The sequence below is a fragment of the Alligator sinensis genome, unplaced genomic scaffold, assembly GCF_000455745.1.
Source record: "Alligator sinensis unplaced genomic scaffold, ASM45574v1 scaffold528_1, whole genome shotgun sequence".
In the NCBI taxonomy this organism is placed as follows: Eukaryota; Metazoa; Chordata; order Crocodylia; family Alligatoridae; genus Alligator; species Alligator sinensis.
In genome coordinates this window covers 5,494,654-5,508,192 of record NW_005841846.1, presented here as the reverse complement: position 1 = coordinate 5,508,192, position 13,539 = coordinate 5,494,654, and the positions used below count along the sequence as shown (strand labels likewise).

General features: G+C 41.5%; 2 protein-coding genes across 5 annotated transcripts in view; one reads left to right on the top strand and one right to left on the bottom strand.

Moving 5' to 3' along the window:
• UFSP2 (UFM1 specific peptidase 2) overlaps nucleotides 1-10,859 on the bottom strand; it is a 27,261-nt gene extending 16,402 nt beyond the window's left edge. Inside the window, exons 1-7 of one of the 3 annotated variants that reach the window (XM_006015891.3) lie at nucleotides 10,746-10,859; nucleotides 8,506-8,584; nucleotides 7,325-7,508; nucleotides 7,168-7,234; nucleotides 6,633-6,790; nucleotides 5,409-5,601; nucleotides 2,833-2,979 (exon numbers count right to left, since the gene is read on the bottom strand). In XM_006015891.3, the coding sequence (XP_006015953.1) occupies nucleotides 2,833-2,979; nucleotides 5,409-5,601; nucleotides 6,633-6,790; nucleotides 7,168-7,234; nucleotides 7,325-7,508; nucleotides 8,506-8,584; nucleotides 10,746-10,787 (870 nt within the window). In that variant the 5' untranslated portion in view covers nucleotides 10,788-10,859. The other 2 variants (XM_014521681.2, XM_025208014.1) reach the window with 2 other exon arrangements.
• A 264-nt stretch (nucleotides 10,860-11,123) lies between these two features.
• Nucleotides 11,124-13,539, top strand: part of CUNH4orf47 (chromosome unknown C4orf47 homolog) — a 17,379-nt gene continuing 14,963 nt past the window's right edge. The window contains exons 1-2 of one of the 2 annotated variants that reach the window (XM_014521519.2): nucleotides 11,124-11,137; nucleotides 12,052-12,222. In XM_014521519.2, coding sequence (XP_014377005.1) covers nucleotides 12,126-12,222 — 97 coding nt within the window. In that variant the 5' untranslated portion in view covers nucleotides 11,124-11,137; nucleotides 12,052-12,125. Of the gene's footprint in view, nucleotides 11,138-11,191; nucleotides 11,322-12,051; nucleotides 12,223-13,539 lie in introns of those variants that run through there. The other variant, XM_006015890.3, reaches the window with a different exon arrangement.

Below are 13,539 nucleotides of genomic sequence, written 5' to 3'. Positions count from 1 at the left end.
TTTGGGGCAAAGCATCCACACCTGAAGACAGGAGGGCGATCCAGGCTGACCTGGACAGGCTCAGCAAATGGGCTGATGAGAACCTGATGGTGTTTAACACTGAAAAATGCAAGGTTCTCCACCTTGGGAAGAAAAACCTGCAGCATCCTTATAGGCTCAGCAGTGCTACGCCGACTAGCACTACGGAAGAAAGAGACTTGGGGGTCATCATTGACCACAAGATGAACATGAGCCTTCAATGAGATGCTGCGACTAGTAAAGCGACCAAAATGTTAGCTTGCATCCATAGATGCTTCTCAAGCAAATCCTGGGACGTCATTCTCCCCTTGTACTCAGCCTTGGTGAGGCCATAGCTGGAGTACTGCATCTAGTTTTGGGCCCCACAATTCAAAAAGGATGTGGAGAAGCTTGAGAGAGTCCAGAGAAGAGCCACGTGCATGATCAAAGGTCAGGAAAACAGACCTTACGACGACAGGCTGAGAGCTATGGGGCTCTTTAGCCTGGAAAAGCGCAGGCTCATGGGTGATCTGATGGCCACCTATAAGTTTATCAGGCGTGACCACCAGTATCTGGAGGAACGTTTGTTCACCAGAGAGCCCCAAGGGATGACGAGGTAGAACGGTTATAAACTACTGCAAGACCATTTCAGGCTGGACATAAGGAAGAATTTCTTTACTGTCCGAGCCCCCAAGGTCTGGAATAGCCTGCCATTGGAGGTGGTTCAAGCACCTACATTGAGCACCTTCAAGAGAAAATTGGATGGTTATGCTGCTGGGAGTCTATGACCCCAGCTGACTTCCTGCCCTTCGGGCGGGGGGCTGGACTCGATCATCTTCCAAGGTCCCTTCCAGCCCTAATGTCTATAAAACCTGTATTGTCACTGAAAAAAAATTGGTTGAAAAGACACTTATCAGAGTGGGCCGCAAATATTCTTAAAACCCATTTTTCTTCAGCTGTTACTTAACTTTTAGGCTGTTCCCTACAGCTTTGGAACATATTTGAATTAGTGCTATTTTGAATTTAAAATAAAAAGAGGAGAAACTATAATATATAACAGATTCTAAAGGTGTGGTGTATCCTTTATAATAATGCTACAGAAATGGGGACAACTCCTCCTTTCAGTTCCCTCTAGTGCAATGGTTTTCTCCTTTTTTAGACTCAAATTAACCCTTGTCAGGCTTAACAAAGCCCTAACTAGACTCAACACAGCCCTCAGAAAATGCCAGCTCTTTGCTTTCATTTGTTTTTTGACTATGGAAAAAAATAACAGAGCAATTTTTCTGTTGCAAATAACACAGATCACAAGTCAGAATGTTTCTAACACTAAGGATTCTTATTTGAAATCTCTAGGTTTACCTTGTGAATCGTGTTTGCACATCTAATCGTTCTAAATTGTCTGACATCTCACAGCACCCCTGAAAGAATCTCCAGGCACCCCAGGGTGCTGTGACACCTTGCTTAAAAATTGTTGCTCTTCTAACTGCTGCTTTTGCCCTGGATAAGAATTCTGGCCAGAGGTCAAGGGTCTCCAGCTTTTTCAATGTGCAGCCCACTTCATAAAGTTTGAGACAATCACCGTCATATTTGGCCATGGTTTCACTTTGCAGAGCAGTGTGAGAATGCAAGCAAAGTCTCTTCCAGATCAAATCATTTGATTGTGCTCAGCTGCAGCAGTCAAGGGTGGCTTTTAATTGTATACTTACACTGAGTTCTTCTATTGTATAGTTTTTCCTATATACTTACTACACTGCAGCTAAATCCATGTCATAGGGGAAAAAACAAATTTGCCAAATATTTTAAAAACAAAATGAACTACTCCTTGCTATAACTGAAAACAATGAGTTTTTTCTAGATTCAGCTTATAACTCCAATTTGTGAAGCTTGTCAACCTACATAGAAAAAATAGCTTCTCTAGAAGAGGTGAACAATGATGAGTCAGATTCTGCATTATTTTAACTGTTTTGCCAGATTAATTTTGTTTTTTATTAGATATCAAAACATTTCAGTCAAGTAATCAGATAATCAAGATAGACCACATGAAATGAAAGCAGGGTGGATAAAACTCAACTATTTAAAAAAAAATTAAAAACCAGATGTTTTATTTAACAATTAGAATGTTTTTATTTAATTGTATTTTTTTTTCAAGAAGCTTTTTACAAAAAAACCCCCACCCCTATATATAGATAGTTTTAATTTAAGATTTGTTAAAGCTCAAAGATATCATCATGGAATAGGGATAATAACTTCTAACTGTATATTATTTGAGACAATATATTCATGTGACCTTTTTAGAAAAGTTTTATAAATAGATCACAACAGGCCATGAACTAGTTATATTAAGAGCCTAATCTTATGGGGTTTCCAGAGGTTCTTCTATAGATTAGTAAAGATCAGTGTTCAGTTTAGAAGATCCCCAGCATCTCTGTGATGCTTAGTTTCAGTTCTCAAACTGTGGATTTGTCTCTCCAAATAGAACATCTTAATTAACAGCAGTATATGGAGAGGAGAGATAACAGACCTGATTATCTACCCATCAGCCTTTTTGTCTCTCTGCAAGTTTGTGTACACAGAGACAAGCCCTTACATTTCTCTAAAAGTGCAAAGTTCCAAGAAGTTAAATGAATAAAGGATATCAAACAACAAGAATAGACTTTTTGTAGAAAACAATGATTAAGTTGAGCCTTCCTGACCAGTAATTTAAATCAAATCCACCCTGAACGAAAGTGTAAAGCTGAGCATGATACTAGATTTGTAAATTATTTGAGTTAGTTCTTATAACAAGACTCATATAAAAATAAGCATTTTCCTATACATGCTTCAAGTCAAACTCACCAGACCAGACTCCAAACCAGGTGGATGGAGATGCACGTGTGGATTTCTGAGATACCCATCTTTATATGGTTCATCTGGAAAGTGATACGCATTTGCTCTTCTGAAATATGGTCTATCAGATGGCAGATGGAAGAGTTCATGCAATTCCTACATACATGGTGGAATCAAAATAAGTCAATTTATTTTTTACTCCAAATAAGGATGAAGGTTTTTAATAACATAATATTTTTAATATAACTGGTTAGTCATTTTTCATAGAAAACTTCTAAAATTATTAGTTTTGAACAAGTAGGTTTTATACTAGTCCCCTCAATACTGCAAGGAGCTCTAGGAAGACAGAACTCCTTTGCTTGTGTACAGCTTGACAGAAGTCAATGGGGTGAGAGAAAGCCCTGTTTTACAAGTGTCCTTGCAGAACTGGGGCCTAAACGGAAAACAATCAAAGGAAATTACATTTATAAAAATATCACACAATCTTGAGTTATATTGAGAACAAAGAAACATGAAAACCTCTCTCTATTTGCTAATCATGACATGTAGTGATAAATCAAGAGACTGAGCATACAATTTAAGCAAATTCTGTGTTTTAAGTATCTTAAACACTTGGAGCAGTGTACCCAAAATAGAGAGACTGTCTAGTATATAATACAATTTAAAGATAGACCAGTGTCAAGAGGGAACACCACAACCATCTAGCAAATGAAGATCCATACTGTATTTACAGTAAATTTTTATGCAAGTCATTAGAAATGCACACTCTCTTTGGCTAGGGACAGAAGTTATACATAAACTGGTTTAAGTGATCAGAAACTGGTTTAAACCTGTAACAGAACAGAAGTTAAGTGCAAAAAGGCTTAAACTGGCTTAAGATAAACCTGGTTGAATGTAGTATTGGCAGTCCTTGACTTACAACGTTTCCAGTTACAACACTTTGCACTTGCAACATTTATAAATTGACACCTTGTTTCAGCTTTCTAATGTCAGTTTAGACTTTACAATGCTTGATCCAACGTGACACCACATCAGTGAACAAGTTTGCTGTGTTGCCCATTTCCCTGGAGAACATCTGTCCAAACTTCCACGGACACTTTCTTTAAGAAAGCAGCCAAGACTCCAGAAAAACCGGCAGCCAAGACTCCTGAGAAGACACCAGTCAAGAACCCTTCAAAAAGTCCAACCAAGAGCCCTTCAAAAAAATCCAGCAAAGTCACCTAAAAGAAGTCCTGCCAAATCAATATGATTGCTATTTACAATATAAATACATTAATATAGCTATATTGCTCATCTATAATTGATTCAGTACAACATTCTAGGTTACTTTTGGTGAAAATAGGGTATTGGGCCTTGGTTCAGGAACGAATCCCCCATTTATAACGTTGTTTCCAAAAGGAAAAATCAGTTCTGAGTTACAATGTTTTGACTTAAGACGCAGTTTTCAGGAACGAATTGTGTCCTAAGTCCGAGGACTGTTTGTATCAGACTAAACTGATTTGAGTCAAAACTGGTTTATGGAACTCCTGTCCCAGACCCCTTCCTGGTTTAAGTTAAATCAGCCCTGGCCTGGGCTGTGCTGTCTGCTCCAGAGAGTAGGGCTGGCCCCTCCCCTCTGCTCCCTAGCTGGAGCAGTGAGGGCTAGCTGAGGAGTTGGAGACTACAGGCACAGCAGTCTCTGCCTGTCTTTCCCCTGGCGCTCAAGCAGGGATCCCCACCCTCTTCCCCTCTCCCACAGCATGGACCCTAAGCTGGCATCTGGTCATGATCACGCCACCCCCATGCTAGCTAATGCTGAGAGGTCTCCGTGTCCCTCTCCAGTTTCACTGGGAGAGGCAGGCACAATAGTGTCCACTAGGGCCTTTCTGGAGCTAATCAACAGGTCAGCTGGTTGATGTCCCTCATTCCTTCCTTCGATAAAGCTGTTTAAGAGCTTTAACTAATGAGAAAGGCTTTTGTTTTCTTGACGGGCTGATAAACTTTACGTTATCAGCCCCCTGCTGGCTCCCTCTCCTGTCAGGTTTGCTGAAGACAGTATGAAGAAGGGAGTGCCTCAGAGTGCTAGCCGGGGGCTGGGGTCTGGCAACACTCCTGCCCCTTGAGCAGCGAGCTGGGAAAAGCCTGGTGAGGGCGGTTTCCCCCTCCCCCTCCAGGCACACACTGGCTGTGGATTGTGCAAGCCAGGGTGGGAGTTTAAACCCCTCCCTAATCACAGCATCCTGTCAGGACATGGCCACACCCTCCCACAGCTCAGCACTATGCAAGGGAAGGAAGGGCTGCTTTAGCGCCCACCAGCTTCTATCCTGAGCCACTGCATGCATGTGCCTGCATCTCTTGATTTAAGGCGAGTGTCTATCCACCTTCAAAATCAGTTTAAGCTCTGCAGGTTAGACTAACCTACAAAGATTGAATCAACTCAGGCTCAGGCTTTTTGAATGTCTGTCCCAAGCCTTTATGAAAAAGCATCTGATGATCTTGCAAAAACATGTTCCAAAAATTTCACATGCACACATTCAGTATTCTTTATAATCTGAAATTGGGATCTGTCTGTATTTGCTCTACATCAACTAAATGGTAGGTTTTACCTTTCTGTAACTCTCCAGTTGATCATCTGGAACACCCATTGGATAGGAAATTGTTACAAGGTCTCTTGTTCCCGGCAACATGAAGTGAAATTGTTCAGGTACCATAATAGATGTTCCCTTCATATATTTCATAATGCACCTTTCCATATCGGTTAGTTGTTTATGAACTGCGTTAACTAGGATATTTTGTACACTGTAAGGTATAAAGGAAAATATTTAAGAACTAGAACAGCAGCAGTGCTGATTTAATCTCATAGCTCATCATCTTCCACAACCAGTTTGGTATACCTGCTGTTCTCATTTCTCTTTCAACCCACACTAGCAGATCTGGTCGCAGCCTTGTCATGCTCTGTTCAGTTTGTTTGCATGTGGAAGCTACTCTTCAATGATTCAGTCCTATGACTCAAGTGTTTTAAACCATTTACTCATGCAAGTAAAGCTAAGCATGTGCTTTGCTGGCTGCAGAATTCTGAGGACCTTGCAGAGTCAAACGCTAAAAAAAGAAATCTATGGGTCTGCCTCTGTACTCCCCTTCATCGTCACCTGAAGACCAGCAGTCCCTACAGAGGAGTTTGAGGCTGTTAATCACAGTCACCATCTCTCTCATTCGCACACACAGCCCAGCATCTATACTATAATTAAAAGGAATCTGGTACATCTTTTGAAAATTTTTCTGGCATTTTCCGTTTCTTAAAAAATGATAAGTCACCTTTCCATCAGTCATTATATATGTTAAATGCTTTTTAGGGTTTTTGGAATTAATGGAGATGGAACACTGTGATGTTGGATAATAACAGGATAACCACAGATTCACACAAATTTAGGGCTGGAAGGGACCTTGTGAGATCATCGGGTTCAGCCCCCCTTAACTGGGCATAATAGAAACCTTTACGTGAAATAAATTGTAAGTATTACCACTTCAACATATCAGTACGTTAACCCAGCATAAAATTGACTTTATTGCAGCTAGTGGAGATTAGGTGTCATAAAGTAACGCTCATCAAAACTATAGAATCTCTATTAAAAGCTTTCACCCAGTGTGAAGATTACAAATATTACTTCCTGGTTTGTCACAAAGTATTGTATGTTACTTTATTAACAGTTGCTAAAAACCAGATAAAATAGTGGATAATGAAATTATATTATTTAAAAGCACCACTCTAAGGAAACAAGGGAAAATGTAAAACAAATTCACAAATACAACTCCAGAGGTAACATACTTACTTCTTCCACGTTTCTTCTGGAGAAATAGAGACAACAACATCAACTGGTAAGGTCATGCTAACGTAGTGGTGTTCTTCATTTTCCTTTTCAATGACTGGGGCTAATGCAGCTGAAGGTGATGTCATTTCCAACATAAAGTCTATGTTTACTACCTGCTGCTGCAAAGAACAGAGGTGGTTACATGTACTAGCAATGCACATAGAAGAGGTCCAACAATATATACACCAAGAAGGGAAAGAAAGGATAAGATGATTCAGAAGTCTCATGAACGTTAAGGGTTCATGAAATGGCTAAAGGTAATAGTTCAAAATAAAATAGACTATTAATACATTTTGTGAACAAAATCAGGGCCAGTAACAAATGGCTGAGATAGCTCAACAGCATTAAAGACCAAGGCCCCATTCCTACATACTGATCTATGCAGATAAGCCTGAGGATTCAAAGAATTTCTGCATGACTGCAAAGGTCCACTTGTGTGATGAATTTTAATAGCATTTTACTTGCTATAATCTGTTAATACAGAAGAAAAATATACCATGTCTTGTAATTTTTTATCCTTCTTTTTAGTAAGTTTGCGTTTGGTCTCAGCTTCCTGGTCATATCTGAAATATCAACAAAAAAAGAAAACGTCTATAATATAAAAATTAATCTATTAAAAGAAAAACTTATTCCTAATGTGTAAACATACTTACTGAATAAATCGCATTATCTCCTTACAAGCAGAATCATCAGTCAGTTCTGAAGGAACTGTGTTCATGCCGCTATTAGGCCATATGTACACTGAACTATGGCAAATTCTTAATACCATAACATTTGAGGACAGTTTGTTTGAAAGATCACTGAAAACATATTTTAATGCCTTTTTTGTTGATGCCTCTGAAACAGAAGAGGGATATAGTTATTGTTCAGGTAACCCCCTAACTTTCACTACAAGCTACAAAACATAACAAAAACAAAAGTGTTGCATTTTGTCCTGGATGATAAGTTATAATCAGAAAAATAGCCAGGTAAATACAGTGAACATTCTAACTCCTTTGAATTAAATGGAAAAGGTACCCATTAACTTAAATGGGTCTAAGATTTCACTCAGCTATTTATTCAAACCTTTGCTCAAAGTCTTCAAAATAATTTCTGCTTATGCCAGTATTTGAACAATACACAAAGGCAATATCAATTTTTATGCCTACTAAGCTTTAGAGAGCCAAAAATGCTACTAAAAAAAGACTGAGCTCACTTTTATTCTGGTTGACAAATAAGTAATAGAAGTACTATTAAACAAACCTCTCATTCCAGACACACTTGTGCTCAGACTTATCTTTTCTTTACTGAGCAATTCCTGCAAGCCTCAAGCACACAGATAAATATTGCATTGATTTCAATGGGACTATTCATAAGTATAAAGTTATACACATGCTTAAACCTTTACAGAATCATAGCCTATATTAATACAACAACAGAATCAAATTTTGGCCTCCATGCATCTGTGCAACCCCATGATCCTTAATGGAATTATACAGAAGGCAATGAAGACAAAATACATTTTTTGGGACTCTTTACTCCTAATTATAATGTATGACTCAGAAAGAATACAGATTGATACAAGTGGACAGTAAGCTGGAGGGGTCCCTCCACCAATAGGGGGAGGGGGAGAAGTGGGGTGGGGAAGCAGCAAAACAAAAAATATTAAAGGAGCCACTGTAGGGGGGACTTCTGGTGTGATTTACAGAAATCCCTACCTATGAGACCAGGGGAGAAATCCTTAATTCTGGGGGAGTAAGTAAAGAAATAATGAGTTCTGGTGTGGCTGGCTGATTCTTTTCTATACAGATTTCATGTTCTTTGAGAGGATCATGTAGTATTCTTATAAACACACCATCAGTAGCAGCAAGTTGAAATGCCAGATCCAGGCCCCCTCTTATTCTAAAAAGTATGTCCATGGCTTCTAGAATAACCTGTGGGGAGAAAGGAAAAAGTTATATATTTAATAGAAACAAATGGCCTAAATGTTTATATTACTTAAGTCCCCACAAAGCTTCAAGTAAATACAGCTCACTAGGACAGGATTGCTTTAAGAACTGGTAATAATTGATCACACCCTTTAAATCTAAGAAGCATTTCTGAATACCATGTTAATGTCTTGGTTATTGCTTTAAATTACATGTTATGTTTCCTATCTTTTCCAACTGTTTTGTAGCAAAAGGAAGGACTGTAGCAGCTTTCCTTATGCTGAGCTTAGAAGAACATATAAGGCGCTGAGTGCATCAATTTTCTATGCTGGGACACTGCAGCAGACAGCAAAAATTGCCTCTGCTTGTATTGTCTCTAAATGTTCATTTTAGCATGGGACTTACAAAACAAATAAGGAAAAGGAACTCAAAAATCTGTGGAGCAGAGAACCAAGGAACGGCCAGTTAGCTACTCCTAAACAGTTTCAAAGAGTAGTCAGAGGAAGACCTTTTAACACACCTCTCTTGGCTAACAAAAGGCTTGGCTACAATACAAATCTTTTGTTCAGACAGCAGGGAAGCAAACACACACCCACATGCACATTTTCAATACAGCATCTCTACTAGCAGGGTGCACAGAGCACTCTAGGAGGCACTAGTTGTTAAACAGGCCACAGTAATTCACAGAAAACATAGTGCAAATAGATGGATGCACCTTTCTGTTGTGGTGCCATACCATGGCAGAAACCTACCACTCAGAGCTGGTGTTTTTCTGCCAGCCAAGAGAAGAGGTTCTCCCATCACAGGGGAGAACCCATCACAGGGGAGCGGCAAGTATGGATGCATTTACAGATCTTTTGGCAAAACTGTGCAGCACAGACCCGATCAAAGCACTGTAGACTTACAGAGGGAACATCAGCCTTGTGTCTTGGCCCTTTCAATTCCATTTCAATTAGTTTTGCCTCTCACCTGAGCCGATTAGCCTTCAGCAGCAACACATACTATGGCAGCTACTACAAGAAGCAAAATTGTGCCAAGATTGAGGGCCAGAAAGATGAAAAAGATGAGTATAACTGCAGCTTCACTGTTAGAGCACTTGCACCACTCATATGGGAGGCTGAAAGCCTGAGCACCAGCTCTTGATTCAAAGATTGTGTGCATTTTATCCAATAACCATTACGTATGAAATACTGTAAAATTTAATTTGTATAAACTAAAATCCAGCCCCCTCTTCCCCCTGTCCCCATTCTAGGCGAGTCCTACCTTACATTCCACCTAAATCCTCCTGCTTTAGGTACTCAAATTCTTTTTTGGCTCTTGGGCATGTGTAGACAAAACGGGGCACCTAAATTGAAGCGGTGGGTTTTTAACAACACCGCTTCAATTTAGGGCGAAGTAACCCCCTGTGTGTACCTGCCTCTCCAGCAGCAGGGAGGGGAGGGTGAGCTGCCGGCAGGTGGAGCAGTCCCTGGGCTGGTGTTTCCCTCCACAGGGTTTGAATTATACTTTGATTCTTGTGGGGAGGCGGGGATCCTGGAAAAAAAAATTAGGCTGCCCATCACAATGACCCAATAAAACTAGACACCTGCCCACGTTATGATTTTCAAATCTTATAGGGGGGGCTCTTGTCTATTATGGGGGGTACAGTCCTTCAAGCTCCCCTGTAATTCGAACCCTAGCGAGGGCATAAGTTGCATGTGTCTGAAGCCAGGTGGAAGCTAAGGAAAGAGGCCGCTTTGGCGGCCTAAATTATACATGACCCTTAAACCCTGCTAAGGGCATTTAAAACAGGGGAGTCTGCACGTGGATGCTGTTAACTCGCGCCCAGTCCCTCCAGGGTCTCAAACTTTGGTCTGCCCAGGCCAGCGCGCTCATGTTTGGGTGACTCCATCCTGCTCCAGGGAGAGAAAGCAAGTTGCAGTCCCCCAGCATCCACCAGTCCCAGCTCCCCCCTGGCTCCCAGGCAGACCCCTGCACCCCAGTGCCCAAAATGCAAAAAAAGGATTGTTTTGCTACTACTGGATTTAGTTGGTCTAATAAAAGCTGTCGCCTCTGAGCCAGGAGCTATGTTGAACAGCTGCCCCAGCCTGAGCAGGGGCTCCCGGGCCCCGAAGCCAGCTCAGGGATGGGAGCCGCGCTGCGCGAGGGCACGGCAGGGCGGACTCACCACGTCAGTCAGCGCCGCGTGCAGGGGCAACCCCGGCTGCATGGCATGGCCTGACCCGGCCCGGCCCCTCCCCTGCTGCAAGAGCAACCCGAACAGCTGACGCGTCACTGGGCAGGTCACGTGAGAGGGTAAGGGGAGAAACTGCAATTCCCAAGTCGCACCGCGGCATAGCGCAGGCGCACCTGGCCTGGGCCGTACCAAGTCTCAGCAGATATGGGGGGGGAGACATAGGAGGGGTTGGGCTTGCCCGAATCCTGGGCAACCAGTGTCAACAATGAGGCCTGCGCAGCCGGGCCAGGAGTGTGCGTGGGGACAGCGGCGCCTCGAATCCTCGCGTTGTGACGTCACAGCCTCCCGGGCGAGCCCGGCTACGCGCGGCGCCCCCTTCGTCTGTAAGCGGTGCTCCTTAGCCACTGAGCCCTCTCAGCCCCGTGGCACTTCTTTGCCAGCCCTGAGACCCACCAGCTCTTCCTTCTCCAGGCCACCCTTTGGGGGCTGCTGTTAGAAAGCTTGAGGATGAGGGCAGGTAGCAGCTGGGAATCGACCAGTTCAGGACAGCCGCCAGGATTTCTTTAGGTGAGATCCTGTCTTGGACCAATAAAGCATATATGTGGGATAGAGTTAGAGATGCCACTGTCCAATGCAACGTGTTCAAAAGCTTGGCTAACTCTACCCCACCTATGCAGTTGATCCAAGAAAAAAATCTCACCCAAAGAAACTCTTGCTTAACTTCTGGAGTGTCACGACTGCAACATCACTCTTAACGCTGCTGTATCATTTTTTTAGGCTTCTGGTAGCAGCTGTTTGAAAGCTGCTTCCCCTGGGATGTTTCAGGTGCAGTTCAAGGGAATTGCATTCAAAGGAGACAGAGTTTGCATGCAGTTAACTAGAGGGCAATTAAAGTAGATGGGGGCTGAAGCATGCCATGTAATTAGGCAGTTGTTGTTGTTGTCATTCATTGAATTGGTATGTGCATAGCAGGAGTTTGATAGGATGTAAGCAACAGAAAACAAATTGGGACTGGCAAAGCATTATGCACTTTTATGTAAGTAGGCAGCATTCGTATTAGTAAAGTATGCTGAAATTCTGCCTTTATCCTGACTAGCTGACTGAAGACCCATTTATATTTCCTCTATTCAACCTATGACTTGCTTTATAGAGAGTTTTCCTGTAAGTACAGTAGAAAAGTACCAGTAAGGAGTGCTAATACTTGGAATGACAGAAATTCGGTACCGAAAATGGTAGGTGTTCTTTTTAATAGTGAAGTCGTTTTGTTTCAGATTTTGATGGTAACTTCATTTGTTAGGCATTTGCAGTTGAAGAAGAGCATAAGAAACATCTGCATTATCCAGCCAAGTGTGCTGTCACACAGAACCAGCCATGTCTACAGAAGGAAAAACCGATATGGAGAGGATTGGCCTCTTCAGTGAAATGGAATATGTTACCATTGGTGATAAATATGCCTCGCATTATATGCGTACGTATGTTTCATTCACTATTTACCAGAAAGGATAAGTTCTAGCATGTCTGTCTTTATACTGATTTTCCAGTTTACTATTTTCCTATTGGAGACAACTGTATCTTTTAATCCTTTTTCTTTCTCTTCCTCGCATAATCTATTTTTAACAGATGTGTGTGTTGTAATAAATATAAAACGAAGGAAAAACTGGCAAAACTGAAAAAAATGTAGTTTAATAACAATATTGGTTGCAGGACTGTTGTTTAAGTTACCTATACATTATAATACTGAAATTACAAGGGTGTATTTCCTTACCAATTGATGTGGAGTAAATCTTGCCCCAGTGACTCCTCCCCTTGTTTGTGATAGCTGTGGAAAGTTCCCGTGGCTTTTCCCCAGTACAATGGATGGATACAGGGTGGCGGTGGTGATAGTTCAGACTCTCTTTGCATGCTGATATTGCAAGTGGACTTATTTTACATTAGCACATTTTATTATTTGCATCAGCACTGATTTAATTTGTACAGTATTGGGTCATTCTTTCCCTTACAAATGTCAGTTTGCTGAGACTGCCAACCTCCAGGGCTTGCACGTTCAAAAATAACGCATCATTTTTTTAATATTGGTAAACCCTAATGAGTCAGAATACAATTAATAGCTGTGAGTTTTCAGCTATGTAGACATATTTTTATAACATTTGGTAACCAGGCTGCCAGTTGCAATTTAAGAAACCTCCAAGATACACCAGGTAAAGCAGGGCTGTCCAACTTCAATATGGTTGAGGGCTGTATGTGGCATCTGTGTGCAGTCCCCAGGCCACATGCCACATGGGTCATAAACTGTGGGGACAGGTGTCCACAACCCTTCCCCTTCTGTGTGGGCAGCGCCAGCATCACACACAGCACCCCTTGGGCCCTCCCTGGCTGCGCAGGGGCCTCCAGTTGGACAGCCCTGAGGTAAAGCTATTACCAATATTATATTAGCCTATCCTTCATTGTAGGGTATATGTAAAATAAGTGTGTGTGTGCATGCGTGTGTGTTCTCCCTCCTTCTCGCATATATACATGGTGTATATATATAGAGTGAGAGAGAGCACAGACATGCATGCACACACATAATATTTTAATATTTCTGAGTTACAGCCTTATTTCTGAAATCAATAATTTATGAAATTTAGACTCTTTAAATCATTTGTACATTATACTTACAGAAAATAAAAAGTTAGTTTGCTATTTTTTTAAAGTAGCTCATTGTAAATTGTCTACAGTATTTGGAGTGTCCTATTGGAGATGTCGAAAATGGGTAGTATTTTTATTAATGTGCAGTTTCAGCAGG